Source organism: Vipera ursinii, assembly GCF_947247035.1.
Source record: "Vipera ursinii genome assembly, chromosome: 5".
Classification (NCBI taxonomy): Eukaryota; Metazoa; Chordata; class Lepidosauria; order Squamata; family Viperidae; genus Vipera; species Vipera ursinii.
In genome coordinates this window covers 26,464,173-26,488,913 of record NC_139518.1, presented here as the reverse complement: position 1 = coordinate 26,488,913, position 24,741 = coordinate 26,464,173, and the positions used below count along the sequence as shown (strand labels likewise).

Sequence of the window (24,741 nt, the reverse complement as noted above, 5' to 3'; positions counted from 1 at the left end):
ATGAAAGAGGCCTGGAATGAGGAGTCTTTTCTCATAATGTAGGAGAATCACTTTTTCCTTCCTACGCTTATTTCTCCTCACATATTTAGCACCAATTGGACTAAAGCATATTTATTTTTATAATAATTTTTCCCCCAAGACAAAGTATTTGAGACAACACTGGTTACCAATTTTGGCTCTTTCCCATCAAGAAGCAAAATTATAAACCACTTGTCTATAGTTTATGTAAAGATTGTCTATGTTGGATATAAGTCATATAAATGGAATAATAATAATAATTTGTAATTATACCTTACATGTAAAGGTAATGACAATACCTTTAATACCATCAAATAACATTTGCCTAGCCCAGATCCTTGGGAAGGACTCAATAGGTGGATAAAAATGCCAAATCCAGTCAAAACATTTAGATGACTGTGCAACCAACCACAACAACAACAACAATAATTTACAGGAGTGTGAGATAGAAGTTCACATTTGGAATGCTTATAGACTCTGTGTAGGGTTTTTTTTATCCTCCATTACTCCCTATTGTTTCTTAATTACTGTTTTCAAGAATTGCATGTTAGTTTGTATTCTTACAAGTCAAATGTTAAGCTCCTTCATAGCTATTTTTGTATGTTACTGTGTTAGTATATAGAATTATTTTATTTTCCAAATGAACATTACTTTGAAACAAGTGATATAAAAATAATAAACCATAATGGAATTAAAAGTTTGTGGTAGTATAAAGTGGACTGCATCTACCTAGAACAAATCAGAAAATTGAATGGCTGGTTTACTAGCCAAATAGCTTGAAATGGAAGATTCAGTGGTTGCAAATTCATGCTACTGGGCCTTTTAGCTTAACAGATATTTGTGATGTTAGTTTCCAGAAAAGAGTCAGTCTTTTTATGTCAACCACTCTGTTAATTTGTTCTTTCAAGGCTGCTATGATCACCCCATTCAAAGGTAACATAGACTTTATTGCAGTTGGCTAATTAGAATTGCCATGTAGAAATCAAAAGGTGTAGCTTTGCTTCTTCCTCTCCCACTTTTTTCCAGATTATTTTTTCTGCTTTCTGTCTCATGTGGAACATACCACAGGGTAGAGGGTCTGGCTGTAAAACAGTGACAACTTTCAAGTATCTCCCTCCTTTCCCTTCCTTCAGTAATGATAGTTTTCTTTTAAGATGTAAATGGTATACTGAGTTCCCATATCACTCTGCACCATAAATATGACCTATATTAGTTTGCCAGATGGAAAAAGAACAGTGAGTGCTATTCCAGAATTTGTAGACTTCCTGCCTGCACTTGGCATAGCCCAGTAGTTAAGCTGGTTTACCCCATATGGAAGTAGAGCCATGGCTTATATTCTACTAGCAAGGAAGCATTCATGTTTTGGACAGCCTCACATGAAGAGCATGTTGTGAATAGTGTTGTATCTGTTACTAAAATCTGTACACCTCAATAAGGCCAATATTTTGAAACAAATAAAATTGCCACTTTTGCATCTTTGCTGTACATAGTTATCTGTTCTTTTATTTGCACTATTTATTTGGCTAGCCCCAGTTAGCTAAGCTTGATTCCACAATTTCCCCACCTGGAGAATATTATCTAACCACTAACTATTTTTATGCAAACATGTTTCAAAGTCCTTATGATAGTAAACATTCCTAAATGCAGGTAACCAGAGGTTCAGTGCCTTCAGTGACAAAGTCACTATTTTAATATTTCAGAAAAAAATACCTAAAGTTCTAAGAGCATGTCACAGTAGAAACTTTGTATTGACTGTACAACTGTTTAGATTTCTATATTTCACTAAAAGAATCTGGCTAGTTTGCAGAGAGGCCTGGAATTCTATTAATGGCTTCTAATATCCTGTCTACAAATCTTTCATTATTACTGCCCTTCATGTTGGGGCAGCTCTTAGTCATTTTGGCTCATCCCTAGATTGGGACCACAATTTCCAGAGTTCCTAGCCAGCAGAGCTAAAGGCTATACCTATGTAACTTAAACCTTCGTAAATCACATACTGTATCACACATCTTTCTATCTTGAGAAATTTCAACTGTATAGCATTTCTAGTTAGATTTGATTTATATTGTAAGGATGTCATTGAAAGCTTATTATTGAAAAAAAGTTAATTTTTTTAAATTAATAATTATAAAGATAAATACAGGTAGTCTCAACCTATAACAGTTTGTTTAGTGATCATTTGAAGTTACAATGGCACTGAAAAAAGTGGTTTATGACCATTTTTCACACTTATGACTGTTGCAGAGTCCCCATGGTCACATGACCAACATTCAGATGCTTGGCAACTGACTCATATTGATGGTTGCAATATCCCAGGGTCATGAGATCACCTTTTGCTACCTTCTAACAAGCAAAGACAATTGCAAAGCCAGATTTACTTAACCGTGTTACCAACTTAACAACTGCAGTGATTCATTTAAGAACTGTGGCAAAATTCACTTAACACATGTCTCGCTTAGCAACAGAAATTTTGCACTCAATTGTGGTCGTTAAGTCGAGGACTACCTGTAGATGTTGTTTCATTATGAATATGTTGGTTCAGGATCAGTAAGGACATATTTTTGTCATGCCAACATATTACAGAAAGTTCACTGTTCCCATATCCAGTCTCTAGAAAAAGGCAGCCAGGGCCCAAAACTCAACCAAATGTGTTTCCTCAGTCTTTCTCAAAACCACAATCTGGACTTATTTGCGTCATCATTTTAAATCCAAAGAAGAAAGAAGACAAAGTCTGATTGTCTCATTCCCATTGTTCTAACAATTAGTTCTCATGGAAATTAAAGGCCCTTCCCCACTATTTAGTTAAAGTGCTATCCATTATCCTGGCTACACATAGTCCTTGTTTAACAACTGCTTGTTCAAAGTTACAATGCACTGAACAAAAGCACTTACTTCCTTAAAGTTGTAGCCATTGCAATATCCCCAGAATCACATTATCACTATTTGTGACCCTCACAGCCAGCTTCCAATAGACAATATAAATGGGGAAGCCAGCAGGAGGCTGCAAATGGCAGTCACATGATATCACATTTGACGACCACATGGGATTTGCTTAACAACTACAATTGGAACTGCCATAATTGCCACCAAAAGTCAACAGGGCTATGTGATGTTACTCTTTAGGACACCATTGCTTAGCGATAGAGTTGCCGGTCTCAGTTACTGTCATTAAGCAAGGACTATGTTGGACTAGATGACCTCCAAGGTCCCTTCCAACTTCTTCTTCTTCTTCTTCTTCTTCTTCTTCTTCTTCTTCTTCTTCTTCTTCTTATTCTTATTCTTATTCTTCTTCTTCTTATTATTATTATTATTATTATTATTATTATTATTATTATTATTATTTGCCACCCTTTCATAAAAAGTCTATTTTCGCTGTAGTAATTATTTTTTTTATTGAAAAGTTTTATCATACATTTTATCTTTAAGAGTCCCCCCTACCCCTCCCCTATCCCTCCCTCCCTACCCCTACCCCCCTCCCCTCCCCCCCCCGACTTCCCAGAGCTAAGTACAAGGAATAAAAAACAAAAAGAACAATCATAAACATCCATATGCTAACAACCAAAAACTCTAAAATCTATCGCTCTCTAGCTCATATAAGATAACTACAAACACTATTAATATAAAATATATAAAAAAAGAGAAAAAAAGAGAAAAAAAAGGAAGACTTATTCAAATGCTACATGAAACTTTTTAGTCCCATATTTGTTCTGGATATACTCAATCCATTTTCTCCATAATATAACGTTCTTGCGAGTGATCTTTCAAATAAGCCGAATCTTTGCCATCTCTGCCAGGTCAGAAACCTTTAAAGTCCATTCTTCTATAGTCGGCAGTTCCTCCTTTTTCCAATATTGACCTATTAAGAGTCTTGCTGCCGTAATTAAATTCAGCATCAACATAGTGTCCACAACTGTAGCATCTGTAATTATTCCCAACAGAAAAAGTTGCGGACAAAACTTTATCCTTTGCTTAAAAATCTTCTGCATATTCCACCAAATTTTTATCCAGAAAGCCTTAACCTTTTTACAAGTCCACCATATGTGAAAATATGTTGCATCTTCGTCACCACACCTCCAGCATTTAGGCTGATAATTCGGATACATACTTGCAAGCTTTTTAGGATCTAAATGCCATCTGTAAAACATTTTATACAAGTTCTCTCTTAAGTTTTGAGCTTGTGTAAATTTTACGTTCCTCACCCAAATCCTTTCCCACGTGTCCATTGTGATAACTTCCTGGATGTTTTGGGTCCATTTAATCATACAATCTTTAACAAGTTCTGTTTCTGAGTCAATTTCTATCAATGCAAGATATATCCGTTTAATATGTGCTGGACCCTGATTTCTAATTCGCTGTAGTAATTATTGACAACATAGTCATTCCAACTAGCCCTATCTGCATCCTTGACCTGAAAATTTTTTGTTATCCGAACTTATCTTTGTTATTTTCTGGGCCCAGTTTTTAAACAGCATGCTAGAATCAACCAACAGCATTTTTATTTTCTAGGGTCATTCTGGGAAGTAAACATTTGGCTTCATTTTATTTAATGTCACACGTAGATAACAAAGGCACAAAGAAGTTTATGGATACTTAACTATCCCTACGATGGTACTTTCTTGAGTTGAACTTGGAAATTAGGAACATGCACTCTTTGAGAATGATTCTAATACTTATAGAACAAGGAAAACACGCAAATAAACTAAGAAGTGAGAATAAAAGTCCAATTTCCTTCAAAGCAAATTCTCTCAGGAAGCTCGCATTTCATTTGCTAGGGTAAGAGCTATGCAATTTCTGAGTTTTTATAAATGCTTTCCCTCAGAAAAAAAATTCTGTCAAACCTTGAAATGGACAGTCATCTAAAAAGTCTGTGTTCAGACAACATTTTTAACCAGATCAACAGCTAGGAAAGAAGTAGCAAGATAATGCAAATGCTAGCCAGCATTCAGGTTATAAAGAGAGAGTGGGGGGGAGGGAGACTGCTATTGAGGCAAAGATAAAACCTTACAGATCCTTGCAAAACCAGGTCATCCCAGGAATTTGGTGCCTCTAGGCATGCATTGTAAACCTTTATTGGTCTTCACATATTGCATAATTTTCAAGAAGAAATGACAGTCCCTCTCTCTCTCCCTTCTTCCCTCCCTCCCTCCCTCTCCTTCTCCCTCCCTCTTTCTTTCTCTTTTTCTCTCTCCTACCTATCAACTATAACAGTGGTTTTCAACCTTTTCTTCACCACAGACCCCCTTTAAATACCTTTTGTGGCCACAAACCACGGACACAAATCCCCAAGACTTCAGATTTAAATCATAACATTTCTTTAAGCCTTCGTGGACCCCATGTGATAACATCATGGCTCTCCAGAGCTCCGTGGGCCACAGGTTGAGAACCATATTTGCATAACTGCCTACCTCACATAAAAATGAATCTGGGAAGCATACAACGTTTAATTAAAAACTAGCTCTGATGCCTTGCAAACACTACCATTCGTGATGCAAATAACAAATGGAAAGCACCGAATGGTATAAAAATGCAGTCTGAATATTAGCAGTATCAGACATGCCATCATATCTAGTGGTTTTGGTTGAAAGTGCTGCAGAGAAAGATATTTACTGCCCTCTTGTGACCAGGTTCACAATTCTGTCTGTGTTGAGAGCATTTTATGATTCTCTGGCAGTTATGTGTTTTACTTTGGTTTTGTTTTAGCAATGTTATGCATTTTTATTTATTTCAAAGTTGTGTGCTAGCCAGAATCATGTGTGTGAAATAGGTGGCCATTTAATCAAATAATGGGGGGCTGTTTTGCATTTCTTGAGAGAAGGAAGCCCATGGAAAGACTTGGGAGACTGCAACCCTTCCCATTTCAAATGGATCTGCGTTGCCTCGTATCCTGATACAAAGTTTTCTATGAGTTGAAGTACATAGAAATATTAATAAGTATTTTATTGCTTAGTATGCTTGAATAGTTGTTGCTGTGTTGAAGTTTGCAGCCTGCACAAATTAAACTCTTGGAATACAGATTTATGGGCTGTTCCATTTTTAGATAGAGAACTGGGTGGCGAGAGCAAGCTCCAGTGTTTTGGTTTGCTTTGAACATGTGCAGGAGGTTTGCTGTAGAAACCAATGAACCGGAAGATCAAACTATCTTTTCTCACCTAACAACTTCTATAAGTGTCTATTTCTGTTTCATAAAAACAAACAGAAAAAAAATGGAAGGCTGGTTTGCTGATCCACCACCAGTAGTGAAGGACAATTGTAAACTGAAGTAATATTTTGCTGTATCCTTGGGGGGGGGGAACAGGTGGGTTGGAGATATTTAAGGTCAATTCTACTTATTTTCTTTGAGATTAGTGAGAAGTCAGCCATAATTATTCAGTTATTTCAGTGGGTATCGGCACAAACAAGTTGTTAGGATGGAACCCAGTGTTCTTCCTTTTCTTGTGTTTATATAGCTTTGACAGGAGTGCTATTTCGTTACTATTTATCCGACTGGGGAGGATTTGGGGTACTCCAGATGAAACAACAGCTTCTGATTTCAGCTGATGTGCATATGATTCTAAACATAGATCAGCACTGTGTGTGAAATAAGGTCCCATTATGACATCACTATTTTGGTTCAATCACATTGCTGTTCCCTTGTTCATCTCATGCTTAGTAATGTCCTGAGCATGCGATGAACATGAGAACAGCAAGGTGAGTGGACCAAAATACCATGTTCTTATATGTATTTGCAGAACCCACTTGGCAAGAAAGCTTGGATCACGAGCTTTCAATGTGTAAAAAGTCACTACTCCCATCATGCAAGGGTTCTTTAATTAAGGTTCAAGGTTTAATCTCTGGTTCCACTATAGTCACCATTCTGGATTGGTTTAATTTGCAACAATTTATAGTACACAAGTCCAAGCTAGTGGTCATTTAGGATTCAAATGAAATAGTAAGCCTGATGCCTTAATTAATAAGCCATGCATAGCAGAAAAAAGGGTCCATACTCTTCTGCCATTCTTGGACTGACTGCAATCTGATTTTTGAAAAGGTGGCTGTTGGCCACTATATCAGGCACAATGAACCCAAATGACACCATGAACTGATCACAGTTGCTAATTGTTGCTGACCGATTTATAATAACCTCACCAGTCTGATTGCATACTCTTGAGAATAGCCAGAAAAGGGTTTCAGAAGGGGGTGGGGGGGAGATGCTCAGGTCTGCGTTGTTCTCTGCCCTGGAATGACTCTAAACTCACTAATCTCTTCAATCTTCCTTCTAGTTTAGCTGGAGATTGCACCACACCACCAGAGAACATAAAAGCTGGGCATCCGAAGACAAAATGATTGTACAAGATAGTCTTGAACAGAGAAAGGCTAGATGCTGTGGCCAGAGCTGAGACTGTTACTAGATTAGAAGAATACTAAATACTAAAGACCATCTGCTTGGTGAGAATTGAGATGAGTTGGGTCAGAAAAAGTTAAATTGGAACTTCAAAACATGGGGGGGTGGGGAGATTTGTGATGGTAATGGAGTAAACTGCAAGTGTGGATTTTCCTCCCCAGTTCTTACCAGAGTGGGTTACGGGAACATAACCATAGTTTTTTTTAGTGGCAACACTCTTATCTCTACTCAGTATAGTCCTTTTTATCTCTTTCCAAGGAATAAGTGAAACCAACACACAGAGCAGGAAGTTTAAATCAATTACTATTTATTTATTTATTTTCTTGTACAATAATAAAGAAATTGTTTTTTTTAAAAAGAAACAAACTCTGGATATAACTGTTTCTTCTGATTTTCAAGCATACACATATGTATGTATGCATATTATTCTACGCTGAAAACAAATGCTCACACAAGTTGGCATATAGCATAACAAACTGATGTAAATAAAAAAAGTATTAAAGTATTAGCACATAAATGAATGTAGTGTATTAGGAAAACAGAAATATTGGTGTTACCATCCATTTCCATTCCTGAAAATAAGCATTTAATTTGTCCAACTCTTAAAAAAAACATTGGCTTCTCCACCGCTTTACTTTCAGTTAATTTAACGTCCAGTACAGCAGTTTTTAAACATCTGCCTTCGAAGAACTCTTTTGCACTTGGCATATTAACTCCTTCCAGTGGTTTAGAGGGATAATTTTCAAGTGCACACACTATTAACACAAGGCACTGTCCAGCCCTGTTGGATCTCACTTTTCCCCTTCATGAACTTAAACTCCACAGTACAGTCAATAATACAGTCCCTGTTGCAACAGGAAAAGCTTTGTTATTCTATTACATTTCTACCCACCATTTTGCCATGGAGTTCATGGTAGCATATAGCACTTTCCTTCCTTTACTCTCATAACCATCCTGTGGCATAGGACAGTTAACAAGTGGAACACGACTAGATGCTCAGAATACATCACCAGTGAGTGGGAACCGGGATCTGAGTCTCCTGAGTTCAGGAATAATCACTAGACACCATGTGCATTGCACATTAGCAGGAAAATTCACTTCAATGGAAGTTAATTTGATTTTGTATTGGAATTCTTAACCTATTTCTAAGAAACCTCAGAATTCTTTAGAACTCAGTTTGAAAAACAATGATAATTTCAAATTTTCCCCTCACTCAAGATTACAAGCTGTTATTCATATCCCACAACTTGTATATGGTCAGCATTGAAGTGCACCTTACCCTAACTTAAAATCCTTGAATGGCAGCGTGATTGCTCTACTACTATATCTTTCACTACTGGCAAAAGTAATTTAGTGTAAAAAATGAAGTAATTAAAAACTATGAGTCATATTCTTGCACTGAAATTTTATGAAAAACTATTAGATCAATTGTTTGCAAAAACCCTTAAAAATGAAAATAGGGCTTTGCAACATATACTTGTCTTATTCAATTTTCCCATTTTTGTGATTATTGGGCTCTCCCCCCCCCACTCCTTTGCACCAAATCTCTACTACCAAATGCTTCACTCCTTAAAAATAACAGTTCTGGCAGTTTAAAACAAAATAATATTGGCTCCTTTTGTTCTAATGCTGACTTTGTTCCAATGCTACATGAAGCTTTGATAGGTTAACCAGTTTACTCAATTTATCTGCCTATAGTTCTAAACCAGACTTGGCTCTACAAATTCCCCAAATACTTGCAGGGCTCTAAATCTGTCAGTCAAAAGACCTATGTACACCTATTCAGAAGTTATTCCCATTGAACACAACAAATCTTAGGGCTAGGAAACTCTGTTGAGAGCTGTAAACTTAAGGTTACACTGCTAGTAACAATGCAGCTTCCCCCCCCACACACACACACCTTAGAATGGTTCAGCATTATTTCTATTTACTAAAAACCCACTAGGTACAAAAGATACAGAAAATGGTAGTTCTTTTGATGGCAACTAGCACATCATCTGGATTTTTCTAGTGTGCAACTTGATTTTTCAAGCCTTGCTCTGGTGGCTCTAAGCTTATAGCATTTACCTTCATCATGGTGAGGAATAAGGAAAAAAGATAAGAATATTATTTTTTCATATGTGTTCCCCATTCACTTACTTATGTACTTCAATTCCAGAGTTATCATAGGTATGGCAATAACAAGCATTCCAAGTGATCTCTTCAAAGAGGGAAGTATACACAGAATTCCTTCTTCTACTTATAAAAATTATATGGGTACTAGATTTAGATTGCAAAAAACCTAGATGTATATCATTAAATGGTAGCCAAATATAGTGTTTTCAGTATCTCCTTGCTACATTTAATGGTCATTTGGATTTTTGTGATTTGCTATAGTTCTCTATACTAATGTTTTTCAAACTCTGGAAATCCCCCCCCAAGGTTCCATGAAGATGTCATAGAGTTCTTTCTATAAAAGACTGGTTAATCGCTATCCCTTGTAACACCCAATAAAGCAATTTTTTATTACTAGTGTATCTTGATTTTTTTCTGTGTGTTCTGAGAATTTTTTTTTAATTAATAGAATCTGGAGCCAGAAAAAGTATGAAATTTCTGCTCTAATTCTTGAATTTTGTTTCTCTGCCCATCTTTGGTGTCATATGGGACTAAGACAATAGTCTCCTTTCTGCTCCTGTCTCCTAGATCCAGCTGGGGCCTGGATGAAGTTTAGTTCCTTCTCTATGCCATTTTCACTTTAAATTGAAGTCATTCTAATTCATGTAGACTAACTCCTGAAAATCAAATCAAAGGAAGTAAATTATACCACTTACACAACTTGGAAGAGTTCCTTTGGTGGCTGTTTTTGGTTTGGTTGTAGAAAATGGAACAAGATATTGGCTACAAATATGTGGGAAATGGCACTTCCAATATTAATGTAGACTATTGGATCCAATTCTTCTTTAGCATAAGTGAGCTATCTTCAATTGAAGCCTATTGCCGATTTATTCCAGCTATAAGCCCAATCTGTCACAGCAAATGTTACTATGTATGTCTTAAATCTGTAAATCTGCAGAAGTCCAAAAATTGCCAAGTGATCAGATGCTGAGTGAACATGAAATCTATGGCAGTGTTTCTGCAGCTTCTCGATGAGCACAAAAGCACTGGCCCTACAACAAGTAAGACTTGGATCTGCCTTTAATAACTTCTTGTTTTTCTAAGCAGGTAAGAAAAAAAATCAAGAAAGAAGAAACTTGTTCACATAGCTAAAATAGTAAACATTGTAGGAGTATCTGGTTTTCGTATCATGGCTGATAATCTTTAAATAGTGAAAACATGCAATAACATTGCTTAAAGACAAATCTCTTGCTCTCTTAATGATTAATCCTATATGTTAAGTGAGCAAGCAAAATGAAAAAAAGTCCTTTCAAATAAAAGAGAAAGAATGCCCATTGATGGAAAATATTTTCTAGTAGGTGCAAGAATCTGCTAAAACAAACTAATCTACTTACTTATGTCTGCATATCCATCCCTGCCCTTATAAAACAAACACAAAATATTTTCTGGGTCAAATATTAAAACTTCACAAAAATTGCATTTCATTTTTGTTTTTTAATCACTCGTGATTAAAATATTGTGAAAAGAAAACTAGCCTGGTGCATTTAGAACAAATACCTTCAAGTAACAATTCTCCCACAAAATAGTGTTCACCAATATTTAATTGATCCACTGGGGTAATCCCCAGAATTGACTTTGTAATACTCCAGCACTGCTACCTGCATCCTCTCCTTAGCCACTCTTCAACCTATCTTACTGACTTCAAACTAACATCTATTTCACCTGCCTTTTCTTCACCAAGTTGGAAAATAAAGGGCATATATTGCCCAGTTCTGTAATGTTTAATATTACATATTACATATTAAATATTGTGTTTATTGTTATGCTTGAAGCCTGGCAGTGTGCTTTACCTCTTTGTTTGGTTCACATATCACTGATTAAGAGGCTTGTATTAATTATAATGCCTTCCATAAAAAGTTAATTTTTTTTCCAATATAAAAAAGCTTAGTGTTCATAGATTATAAATAAAAACAATTTAAAATCCTTAATCTCAGGACGTCATTTGCATTTCAGGGAAAGTGAGTACTTGGAAGTCCTTGATGCATTCTCAGTCCCAGATATCAACTATTTAATAATCTTTATATGAATATAGCTAGGAATACACCAACAATAGTCTTTTGTCTCATATGCCAGAATTAAGAAGCAAATGGCTAAAAAGTTAAGCACCTTTGCTACACTGGCAAAGAGAGGTTGGCTTTCACCTAACTGATAAAGTGAAGCAATTATTTCTAGCTTGCAAAATCTGATCAACAAAATGCATTACTGCTAAAAAGAAAAAAAAAGATAATGGGGTTCTACAAAATTGTTACTGTATTCAATAACATGACAATTTTTCTCCAGAATTCTGAAATTCTATTTTGCTAGAATTTGCTAGAATTTTTGGTTTGTGTATAACACAACAAAAATTTGTTGTTTCTATGATTCACCTTAAAAGTTTTTAAAACAGCTACATATAAAGTGTACTTCTTTAAAATGAAAGTAAAAAAGAACATAACACATATAATTGCATTTTTTTTCATTTTCTACATAGTTTAAAAATGGCAGCAATTAGTATCAACCTGTTTCATTTTATAATGCAGTGGTAGTGTAAAAACAACAGTTAAAACATTTCACTTTTGCTTACTGGAAACCATGTAGCAACTGAAAAAGTTCCAAAAGTATTGTTTGTGCTTTGCAGGTTTTTAAAAAGTTGCTCTCTGGTTGACTTGGAATTAAAAAGAAAAAAGCTGTATTCCCTACAGCGTGAGTTTATTTAAAATAATGATGATTTTTAAAACTTATGTAAATAACAAGCATTTGGTGCAATGACCATTAAATATAATCACAGAGCTGTATTTGATGGTGTGCTAGGTTTTCAGAACCAAGCTGACTTCTGCAGTCTGAAACTTCTTACAGTCATCACTGTCTTTCATTTCTTTAATTACACACTTAATTGTAACTGATGACCGTTCAGTTCAGACATGGTGCAAAACAAACAAACAAACAAACAAACCCCACCCCTTTGTCTCCTCCAAACATATCTAAGTAAAACTTACATTTAATATCTATAAGCAATTCTACTCCTTAAAACTAGGGATGGGTGTATATTGTACTTGTATATATTTCAAATGTAAGTTATTGTCAATGACATCCCAATCAAGATTCATTGATCTATAAAGGGGTTGGATTAGGCTGGTTAGCTGAAGGACTTGAGAAGGCTTGGCCTTAAATTCTAGAGGAAAGGAAATGTTGGGTTATCAGTTACAACCAGGTAAGAAAAGGTTCATTTTTGTTGAGGACTGATTCCACATCACTAAGGATGGGGATCAGGTCTTCGGACTCTAATGTCCCAAGGTCAACGTTTGTTCCAGGAAGACAGTCAAGGAAGTCAGGAAAGCGGGTCTGTTGGGAGTTGACATTCATGGAAGTCTGTACTACATTATCTCCTGCAAAATAAAGAAGAAATGAATGGAGTAATAGCATCTAAAATCAAAGTTTATTTGATCCAAACTTCAGTTAGCCATGTCTAGATTTTTTTCCCCTAATTCCCAATCCAGACCTTCTGAGATAGAGGCAGAAGGCTGTTTTAGATTTTGAAATCAGATTTGACATGATCTGAGATATATGGTAGCACTATATGGCTTGGATTCACCCAAGCTTACCCACTGTATGTTTAATCATGGTGTGGTAGTTTTGCATGTTCTGCTAGATCATTAACTAACCACACAGCTTGGATTTGCACATCTTAGGCTAAAATATTTCGTTCAGTGTGTTGTACAGGCCCAGAGACTATTAACTATAAAGTTCATTCTAGTCAATGTAATAACACTGTTTTATTGATCATGTAAATATTTTACACATGCATGCACACATACACACACACCCCAGAGAGAGTGAGAAAGAAAGAGGAGAGATATGAGCAAATGGCACCTCTATAATAAAAATAGCTTCCTAAAGTAACAGCTAAAATAAACCATCAATGCCCAAACAATGAAGCTTAATGTTTGATCGGACTAAGCCTTTGTTAAAATGATTTCTAGGGTTTTAACCATTTCAAAATGATGGTAGATTCATGCAACAAAATTTCTCTATATACAATGTTTACTTCTATACAGAAAACAAGACATTAAAGCAAGGGTTCTAGTCTACTTTTTCTTTCTGTTTATTGATTTCCATGTTTTGAGGAACAATCAGCTGCATACAAATCTATCTCTCCAGGGAAATCAGTCACACAAACTGACACTTCATGATGGAAACAGAGATGTGAATTTCAGGGTTTACTGATTAAAAATGTTGATTAAGAAGAGCAGGAACTATGATATAGAATATGAGAGGGTGGAGGTAGTAATTGCTATGTTTGTAATTGCTGCAAATAAGATTGGTAGTCCCTTCTTTAGATTTCTGTCTGGCTAAGAATAAGATTTTGTAATGTAATGTTTAGCCATTGGGCTAAACAAGTGGTTGCTGTCTAGAAACTTGAAGGGAGCTGATTCTATAATCTAGGACACAATTCTGAAATCCCTTGAACTTGAAGATGCTGAGGGGGAAGAAGTCACAATAAAAGTCCCTACTACATTACAGAATCACAGCAGTGCAGTGAAATCTATGCCTGAACTGCTAGATCCAGTCACCAGGTTGATGGTGGAATCCCCAATGCTTACAGCCTAATTAGTTTTTATTTGTTTATTATTTTATTAAGCAAATTTATATGGCCACCCAACTCACACACAGGTGACTCTATTTGTTTGAAATCTATTTCATTATTGTTTTCATTGCAAACAGTTTGGAGTAATTGTGGAGTTGGACAGCTTTATACACTTCTATAATAAATATAATAAAATAAATGTGAAGACCAAGCTTGGGAGAATATTGTCTACTAGTGAAAATTTCCTTTACCCTAATTCAAGGGTCTTAAATAATATCAAAGGCCTCTTTCTAAAAAAACTGGATTTATCTCTCCATGAGTATTTTGCCATCCTCGTCTGCATCTGGTACTAAGAGGAATTTAACCATGATCTAAGAGGAGGAGGTAATGTAGAATATATTCCTGGTGATGGTGAAGATAGATAGTAATTTACTAGCTGATGTTTCAAAGGAATGGTACAGCTTTCACATACTGCCCGCTTAAATATTACTTTTGGAGTTTCCTAAATATCTCAAGATTTTAATAACATGAAAGGGAAATATATACGGATAAATAATCTGAAAGGCTATATAGTGCAGAACAGAAAGCTAAGGGTTTTGTAAAAAACTATCAAAAATCCCAGCAGCAGTCTTTTTCACTAAGGTACCTAAGAAATATGCCTTAACAGTGCACATCTTAAAATTCATGAGATTAGTGATGTCTAAATTAAATTTCTAAATTATTCTTGAACACCTTATGTGAAGAGTAGATTTTAAAGACAAGTCTTCAGGTCAGTACTGTCATCGACTGATCGGCTAAAAATAAATAAATTTATGATCCTATGTAAAATACCTACAGAATTCCTCACTTCTGTTCACAAATACCACCATCTACCTAACAACGAATTAGTATAGTTGATGATAATGCTATTGAAACTGGGGGAGGGGGAGGGAAGGAACAAGAGGAGAGGGTAAAGGAACTCTGTCCACAAATCTAAAATAACTCCTTGGTTGGACACCCACACTCAGGCAGACACTTTTAGAAGGCTAAAAAGATTCAGGGAGTACAGTTTCAGTACAATGTAAGATTAAAATTGGAGGAAAAATGAGATGTAGATAAACTTGAGGGCTAAAATCAGGATCTTCTTGGTTGCATACTGAAGCATATGCAATATCAGTCCTACTGGACATGTTGGGACTGCAATTCTTGCACAAATTGGAAGGTGCAGTTTACTTAATAGCTGGACAATTGAATACGTAATTCAGACAAGTATAAAAGTGCCATTGGCTGAGCCTATTGTTTATAATTTTGTTAAGAAGAAAAATATACTTCTTGTTCATACCTGTGTCCATCTCATCTACATTGCTGAGGAAGTCTTCAGGGGTAGTCGGTATGCTGTAACATCCTAAGCCTAGGCCACTGTCTGTGCTCTGCTCCCTGGAATGGTATGGCCCACTATGAATTGAGACATGAAAAGTCTGTTGTCAAGACAGTGCCCATAGCATGTCTGTCCCCAGAATGGCTTACGAAATAAGAGTCTAATTGGTTAAACTTTGAACTCTAAACAGCTCTCGATGTACTCCAATATTTTGTGAGTTCCCTGTGACAGGTTGAAAACATGTATCTATCATGGAATTTGGTAACTGGAAATCTTAATGTTCTTAAAATAAAATTTATGCATTACAAGATACGGTATTATCATTCTAGATCTCCTGGCAATTTGGTAGCCAGGTGTAACTCAAAGCCCAAAGAAGATAGGCCAAGATCAAGGAGTGGAACCAAATCTCAGTAAGAGAGTGCATGTCTTACATGCAGGATCCACAGATCAATCCCTATATTCTTTTTTTAAAAAAGCTTTATAATGAGGTATCAGTGTACAAAACAAGGCTTCCTAGCCTTATCATAGGCTCCAATTTTTTATCTTCCAGTCTACTGATCCAACTACCTGCAATACCCACCCCTGTTCCCTTCCACTTCTCATCCTCTCTTTCTCACTGGTAGCTTTTGCATTTGGCAAACTATGTTGACTTGCATCTTTCATCTACATTTGATCCCACTTCATCTTCTTGGCACCTGCTACAATCATCGTGCAGGATGCATCATTCCCAATCACAATTTCAACTAAGGAGTGGGCACTAGTGGTTGCCATTCTTCTACTGTCAAATGATGCCCGTTGTTTAAAAAGCAAATGGCAGTGTCAATCCAAATTTACAGTGACAGAGAGACAGTACCCATGTGAAGAGATGCCATCTATCATATAGGTGTTTCTTTTAAATTATACATAGAAATAATTAAGAAATTACCCTAATTTTCCTAATTATATGTAATATGCCAAATTGCCCTTCTCAGTCTAAATGTCAATTTGATATCCTATAGCCTCCCCCTGCCTATTCCCTTATGAGAAATACCTTTGGCCAATTTTCTACACACCACTAAAAATACAAATAGAGAGTAATCAGATCAGAATTGATCAGAATCAAAAAGATTAAATAGCTATTCAATTAAAGCTTTTGTAACTCATAAGCAAAATTGCCACTGTGGAAATCTCTATTCACATGCTTTAATAGGTAAGCAAATTTTAGATAAGGCCTTTATTACAGAACATAAAATGGCTGGTGATCAGACATGGTACTTGCCTGTTCAGAAAGGGATCTGACCCATTATTTGTAATAGATCTCATGTCCTGTGTCATGCTAGGTGTGCTCACAGCAGTCTGAACTGGGGGAAGGTTCTCAGATTCCATGGGAAGTTGTCGGTACAAATCAGCTTCCTAAAGTTAAAAAAAAAAACATTTTGTCAGTGTTGGTGCATTGACAGCCAGAAATACAAAGTACTGGAGATCATTTGAGTCATTCACACACACAAACACACAGACTTAATATCTATCTATCTATCTATCTATCTATCTATCTATCTATCTATCTATCTATCTATCTATCTATCTATCTATCTATCTATCTTCCTATTCCTCTGATTTATTAGCAGTAGTTGCTATTATTTTCTCAGTAAAATACAGTGATCTTTTTATTATTCTAAATTTTGTTTGAGAGATTTATATAGGTCAGGGGTAGGCAACCTTGGCTCTTTTATGACTCATGTACTTCAACTCCCAGAATTCCTGAGCCAGCCATGCTGAGGGGAAAGGGAGAGGTTTCCAAGCTGAGCCATGCTGGCTCAGGAATTCTGGGAGTTGAAGTCCACGAGTCATAAAAGAGCCGAGGTTGCCTACTCCTAATATAGGTGCTCTAGAGTTTTTCAGAATCCACCATCCTCCTGCCACCTTCTAGATACAAATATTATATTGCAGAATCAATACATCTCAATAGTAGTGAAATTAAAATTATTTTTAATTAGAGATGTTCTGCTTTTTTAAAAAAATGAAACATCACCTTTTGGAAAGCAATAGAAACTAATGTAGAAAAAGATAATTGAAGATATGGAGCAAGCTTTTTAAGGAAGATAGAAGGCAAGGAAAGTGAGGGAATTGCAGAACATGGTTGTAAATAAAAGGATTTATTTTAATTAGCAAAATATTATAAATCAAGAAAGAAAGAAAGAAAGAAAGAAAGAAAGAAAGAAAGAAAGAAAGAAAGAAAGAAAGAAAGAAAGAAAGAAAGAAAGAAAGAAAGAAAAGATCAAAACCTGGGACAAACAGGTGCTTAGAAAATACAAGAGGGAATTCACAGGCAAGAAGAGAATCTGACTTGGAAATATTTCTCATTGGGTCATGCCCAGAGAAACCAAGAAATTGTCTTATAAATAAACCCCTTTCTTTGTGACCATTTGAAGCGGAGAAATGTAGGTCATTGGAAGACCTAACATCAGTTTTGACAAGTATATCCAGTACAGAACCTTGCAGTCTATTTAGAGATACTGTTATGTACTGTGCGCAGCGACAGATGACTCGGAAACAGGGTTGTGGTTACTCATCTTTATTGCACTCCACGTGGCCGAACTGGACTCTGCTTCCCCAGGTGACCCTTATATCCCGAGTCTAGCCCGTGGCACTAGCCAACCCGCTGGCTCCATTCTCCCGCCGTGCAGGTGTCACCCAACCATTCTCCCACCGGCTAGGTGGACCAATCAGGTGGCTGGACAGGTGCCGACAGTACACCCCTTCCCCCCAAAAAAGTGAACTAATCTATAACCCTGTTGCTATTACCACCCTCCTGATTCACTCTCTTACATAATCCTTTAGATATGCCGGAGCTCTGTGTGCCCTGCTAGGATATCTTCCTGGTGGATTGTCTGGCCTGGCCTCCCTTCCTTGGACCTCTCCCGTTGGTGCTGGCTGTTCCCCACTCTGCAGCTGACCCCCTGGCTGCGAGATTGCGATGAGTTCTCTTGGCACTGCCCTGTTGACTGGTTCTGTTGACCTGGATCCTGTTGCTGGGGCCCTTGGTGGCCTGGCCTCTGGTTGTTCGGCTGTGCCAGTGGTGTTAGGCCGGGATGTTTGAACTGGGAGTGGTTCGAAGTGTAATTTACTTTGCTGCTGTTGTTGCTGCGTCTCCTTGGGTGCTTGCGGGGTATTCTCTGGGCCCCTTTTTCTCAGTTGGTCAATGTGTCTCCTGACCTGACGCTCCCCTTCCCCCTCTATGATGTAAGATAACGGCCCCAGCTTGTCCACAACCACTCCCTGTGTCCACTTGTCCCCTTGGCGGTAGTTCCTGGCCCACACTAAGTCTCCGATGTTCAAAGATCTGGCACTGGAGTCCTGTTCTGTTTCAACTGTTGCCCTATCCGGGTGGAGTCTGTCTAATTTGGTTGTGAGTCTCCTATCCCACCTCATCTCCGCTGGGCTTTTGCCCGTTGCTGTGGACGGTGTTGTGTGTTGTGCCAGCAAGAACTGGGCCAGTCTCTGGTGCCAGTCACCTACAATGATCCGGCGCAGGGCTTCCTTGGTTGATCTCATGTTTCTCTCTGCCAAGCCATTGCTGGAGGGGTGGAAGGGTGCCACCGCTGCATGCCTAATCAAGTTGGCCTTGAGGAAATCCTGAAATTCAGTAGAGGTGAATTGAGGCCCGTTATCCGATACAATTACGTCAGGTAACCTGTGTGTGGCAAAGAGTCCCCTCAGTACCTGTATGGTTTTGGCAGACGTCGTGCTCCTAACAGGCACCACCTCTAACCATCTAGAGTAGCTGTCAACCACCACTAAGAATGTTTGTCCTTGGAATGGCCCTGCGTAATCTATGTGTATTCTGGACCATGGGTTGTGTGTTGCCTCCCACCTGTGTACCGGTGCGTGGGGTTGTTCGGGCCTAGACCTCTGGCACTGGTAGCACCCTGCTACCCGCTCCTCTATGGCTTTGTCTAATCCTGGCCACCACAGGTAACTCCTTGACAGGGCTTTCATGCGCACTATCCCCTGATGCCCTTCGTGCAGTTCACTTATAACCTTATCTCTTAGTCTTTCCGGCACTATTGCTCTATTTCCCCATAAGAGGCATCCTAGGTGAGATGACATCTCGTCCCTTCTCGTGAAATATGGCTGGAATTGGGGTCCTGGATTTTTTCCTTGCCACTCCCTTTGGACCCATGTAGCAACTCTGCTTAGTATTGGGTCCTGGGTGGTGGCGTTGGCAATGTCTTTGGCTGCTAGAGGGCATTCAGGGAGTTCTTGTATTGTCAGGATTTGCCCTGCTGGTGCTGGGTCTGGGTCTGTTTCTGGTAAGGGTAGCCTGCTTAATGCATCAGCATGGCCCATCTCTTTCCCTGGTCTGTATTTGATGCTGAATGTGTATGCTGAGAGGAATATTGACCATCTCAGCATCCTTGGGGACATTATTTGTGGGTTTGTCTATCTGTTGTGAACAGCCCCAGTAGCGGTTTGTGGTCGGTGAAAATGGTGAAACTCCTTCCATATAGGTAATCGTAGAATTTTTTCACTCATGACATGATTGCTAATGCCTCTTTATCAATTTGGGCATAGTTCCTTTCTGCCCTGGTCAAGGTTCTGGAGTAGTAAGCTATGGGTCTTTGTTCCCCATTGCTTTCCAGGTGGCTGATTACAGCCCCCACCCCATATGGTGATGCATCACACGCTAAGCTTATGGGCTTATCCTCAATAAAATGAGTGACTGTGGAATTGCTAGAGAGTATTTCTTTCAGGGTTTCAAAGCTTCTCCTGTGTTGTTCCTGCCTGTGCAGAGGTTCTGCTATGGCAGCTTTGTGTGGCAGAAACGAATGATAGAAGTTTATTAGTCCCAAAAATGCTTGTAATTCCGCTTTATTTTGGGGGGCTGGGGCTGATTTTATTGCTTTTATTTTTTCCTCTGTTGGGTGGATGCCCTGAGCATCAATCCTATACCCTAAGAACTCAGTGGATGCTACTCCTATGGAGCATGTCTCCTTTTTTAGTTTGAGTCCTGCAGCTCTGAATCTCCCAAGTACTTTCTCTAACCTATCAGCTAGTACCTCTTCATTTTCCCCTGCTATCAGCACATCATCAAAATATGGGCAAACCCCAGGTATACCTTTCAATGTTCTTTCCATGACCTCTTGAAATATGCCTGGGGCTGCTGCAATGCCGAATTGTAATCTGTTGACTCGGAACGCCCCCTTGTGGGTGACTATCGTTTGTGCATTGGCTGTTTCCCTAGTAATTGTTAATTGCAAGTACGCTTGCGCCAAGTCCAGTTTCGCAAAGATGGCACCCTTCTGGATGGCCTCGAGGACCTGTTTCACCGTCGGGACGGGGTAAGCATGCTGATTTAAAGCCCGGTTCAGGATGGCCTTATAGTCAGCGCAAATCCTTATGTCGCCGTTGGGTTTGAGGGGGGTGACAATAGGTGTTTCCCAGGGTCCCCCTTCTATAGGTTCCAGTACTCCCTGGCCCACTAGCCTGTCCAATTCGGTCTCTATTTTTTGTTTTAGGGCGAGTACTGCAGAGTCTAAATTAAAGTTTATTGGTGGGCCCTTGTATTTCCCTAGTGTTCTGTCGAATATGTCTGTTAAACTGTTGCAGACGGATTCAAGAGTTCGGTGCTGTACCGAGTTAATTCCCCCGACCCAAATTCCTAGTGGTCCGAACCAATTGAGGCCTATTAAGCTGGCTCTCTGTCCCTCTGTCACTAGTAGTTCTAATGGCCCTTTAAATCTTTTGAAACAAACTTCGATGATGACTATTCCCCTTACTTTAATGGGTGTCCTTTGGAAGTCTGCTAATTGTATGTGCGTGTGTTTGATATGGATCCGCCGCCTGCTTCTTTCTTCAATTTGTGCCAGTGTTTCCTTCCAAATTATGGAGACCGCTGCCCCCAAATCAACCTCCATCCTGCAGGGGATGCCCTGCAGGTGGACATCTATTTTTAATTTGGGGCTTAGCACCTGGTTTTATTTATTTATTTTATTACATTTATATACCGCCCTTTCCCGGAGGACTCAGGGCGGTTTACAGGGTAATTAAAAACCCTTTCCAAGTTAGGGGTTTGTGCCTGCGGCCTTCGGGTCTCTTTGCCACTATAGTGGGGGGTTACCTTACCTGGGCCCCAGGCGTCGATGTCGTGGAGGTTGTCCCGCAGTCTGCTCCTGCAAATCGCTTGGATGTGGCCGGTTTTCCCGCAGTTTCTGCATTTCACGTTTTGGAACCGGCAGCCCACACGTGGGTGATTTCCCCTGCAGCTTCCGCATTTAGACTCCATGTCCCTTTGCCTATTGAGTCCATCCCTCAGCGATTTGGCCGGCTGGGACATTGGTGGTCTTCTGTGCTGGTCTGTGTTGTCGGGGCAGTTGTTTCTAATGGTTGCTCTTCCGATCCGCCAGGTGACTTCATCGATGTCGGTCTCATCTTGGTAATCCTCCACCCCACCATCCACAAGGCATCCTTGGTGGATGGATCCGACCACGCCGTTGCTGTTGTGGGGGGGTGTTGTGTTGTCCGGTGGCTTCGTAGGTTAGTAGCTCGTCCAGGACCTCTTGCAGGGTCCCCGTGGGTTTGGCGATTATTCTGTTCTGCAATTGCTCGTCTCAGAGCCCTAGGATCACTCCGTCCCTAATCCGCACCTCCAAGTTGTCGTATTTGCATCGGAGCGCAGCTTCCCTCACTGCAGCCATGAAATCCGTTATGGACTCCCCTTGTTTTTGGTTCCTGCGTTCAAAAATCCTCCTCCAGAAGAGCTCGGAGCGTTTAGGTGTGAAGTGCTCCATTAGCTTCCCCGTGAGGTCTGCATACGACACACTGGCGACTGTTGCAGGCTGGCATAACCCCACGGCTACCCGGTATACCACCGTTCCGCTGATGGTCAGTAATGCAGCAGCCTTTTTTTGGTCGTCCGTTATGCCGTTGACCAACAGGTAGCCTTCGACTTGCTCGATGTATTCTTCCCAGTCTTCGGGATGCCTCGTGTCGAATTCCCTTACAGTGCTGACTTGTGCCATTCTCTGCCTTCTTTGCCGCGATTCCAGTTGCTGCTAGACTCGGTTTCTTGTTTGCGCTGACGGCTATTCGAATCTCCCGCTCCGCGTGCTTCCGCTGTCACGTCCCTGTTCGCTCTGCTGCGCTATCACGATCCCACCTTCGTCACCACTGTTATGTACTGTGTGCAGTGACAGATGACTCGGAAACAGGGTTGTGGTTACTCATCTTTATTGCACTCCACATGGCCGAACTGGGCTCTGCTTCCCCAGGTGATCCTTATATCCTGAGTCTAGCCTGTGGCACTAGCCAACCCGCTGGCTCCATTCTCCCGCCGTGCAGGTGTCACCCAACCCGGTGTCCAAGAATTCCTGCCGGCTAGGTGGACCAATCAGGTGGCTGGACAGGTGCCGACAGTACAGATACCAACACTGCTTTTACATTTGAAAGAGAGTATATATTTGGTCTGTACACTATAGATTTGGCTATGGTAAAAAGAAAGTGGGAAGTATGTTTATCTAAACTGCTTGATTCAACAGATTTCTGTGAGAAATCCAAGTGCATTCATAGTTAACTGTAATCCACAGCCATGAATTGGCAACTTGTTACAATAGATGTTTATATATATAATTAATATAAATGTTTTTGCTTTCTATAATTTATAATGAAACTAATTAGGAACAAACAATGAAATGGGAACAGAAAACTCTATGATAAATATGTGGAAACTGCCATGGATTACTTTTTTTCCCCCCCGTAGATGGCCTGAGAGCGACACCTTATGGGAAAAAAGAATGATGAAGGGATGCAATCCTTATGGAAAACTTGAGAGAGATTTCTGCTGGAAAAGGTCAGAGATAATGCCTTTATATCATCTTCCCAAAACAAAATGTTCAAAGAAAAATATATAAATATACTGCAGGTTTAAACATGCAGCCATCCAATGTTCTTGGCTAAAATCCAATGAACTTAATGTGCTCTTCTTCAGTTCCAAGTCTTTCAAAATATCAAAAAAACATTTGTTTGATTTTGTCCAGTCCATAAAAGAAGAATACCTATGCCTAAAGTTTCTTCATTTTGCAAGTTGGGAAGGGTACATTTTACATTTTGGAAACATTCCAAGGATACTCTGGCAAAATGGCTATCATGGAAAATGTTTGCTCAGGCACAAAATGGCTACTATAAGTGAGCATGGTCGATGAGAAAATTCCCATTTACTAGAAGGTAAGAGGGTGTAGGTGTTCCCCATCAAACGTTCAAGACTCCTAAACATAGGTACTTCAGACACTACACTTTCCATGTTATCTTCAGGTTTTTCTAAGTAAAACATATTTTCAGACAAAGCATTCATCATTTTACTTTTTATAAATGCTTTATGTAACTAAGTGAAATCATTACTTTCAATTAAAGAACTTTTTAAACAACCAGGATGTAAAACAACTCGGTCTTTAGTGATGTGAAAATTACACAGGGTGAGAGCGAATTAATACAAAAATGGGAGACACCCAGGAAATCCCAGGCTGTAGGCTAGATTGGTAAAATGAAAGAAAAAAAATCTCAGAAGCAAAGGTAAACCTGAACTAGACTTTGCCAAGAAAATAACAACAATTTGAGCATTTTTACAGATTATACTTTAATAAAAAGTATTTAATCTTGGGGATCATCAGATCTTAGCTGGAAGATAAAGTGACTTTCTCAACAAGGCCCCATTCATTATCACCTTCTGCATAGGAGACATCCAAGAATCTGAACGAGACTTCCTGTAGCCTTTCCCCATTATGATATAGGTATTATCAATATATGTTGTTTATTTTAATGTTAATCACACTAGTTTTTTTTAAACATTAAAAGCTATTTCTGTAAATTATCTGAGGAAAGCTGTTTTCATGAGTACCATATATTTTTTAAGTAGACACATAAACCAAAGACGTTGATGAGTAAGTCAAGTTTCTTTTTAAAGTCCACTTAAAGGAAATATTTTATGGCTCTCTACATTCACAGGGCTTCCCCAACTGGCTCTTTTGAGAAGACCACTATCAGCGATGTGCCCCATGACACTTCCTTTGGCACTTACCAAATTTCTTTAAAAAGCATATCATTAAAAATATATCAATAGGAAATGGTCTTGCTGGAAAGCAAAACACCAGTCATTTTGAGAAAAGGTATATCCCACATTGGTCTTTTTCATGTCCATCATTTTACAGCTTAACCCTCCAAGGAACCCTGAGCATTAGTTCTCAGCTGGGTGAGTCTGGACCAGTTCCTCTCTCTCAGCCCAACCTTTCTCAC

The 24,741-nt window shown here is 38.8% G+C and overlaps 1 protein-coding gene across 1 annotated transcript in view; it reads right to left on the bottom strand.

Annotated features, from left to right (window-relative positions):
• Positions 1 to 7,694: 7,694 nt before the first annotated feature.
• The window catches only part of WWTR1 (WW domain containing transcription regulator 1), a 104,003-nt gene continuing 86,956 nt past the window's right edge, over positions 7,695 to 24,741 (bottom strand). Inside the window, exons 4-6 of the mRNA XM_083364426.1 lie at positions 16,733 to 16,866; positions 15,439 to 15,551; positions 7,695 to 12,918 (exon numbers count right to left, since the gene is read on the bottom strand). Of these exons, the coding sequence (XP_083220552.1) occupies positions 12,734 to 12,918; positions 15,439 to 15,551; positions 16,733 to 16,866 (432 nt within the window). The 3' untranslated portion in view covers positions 7,695 to 12,733. The remainder of the gene's footprint in view (positions 12,919 to 15,438; positions 15,552 to 16,732; positions 16,867 to 24,741) is intronic.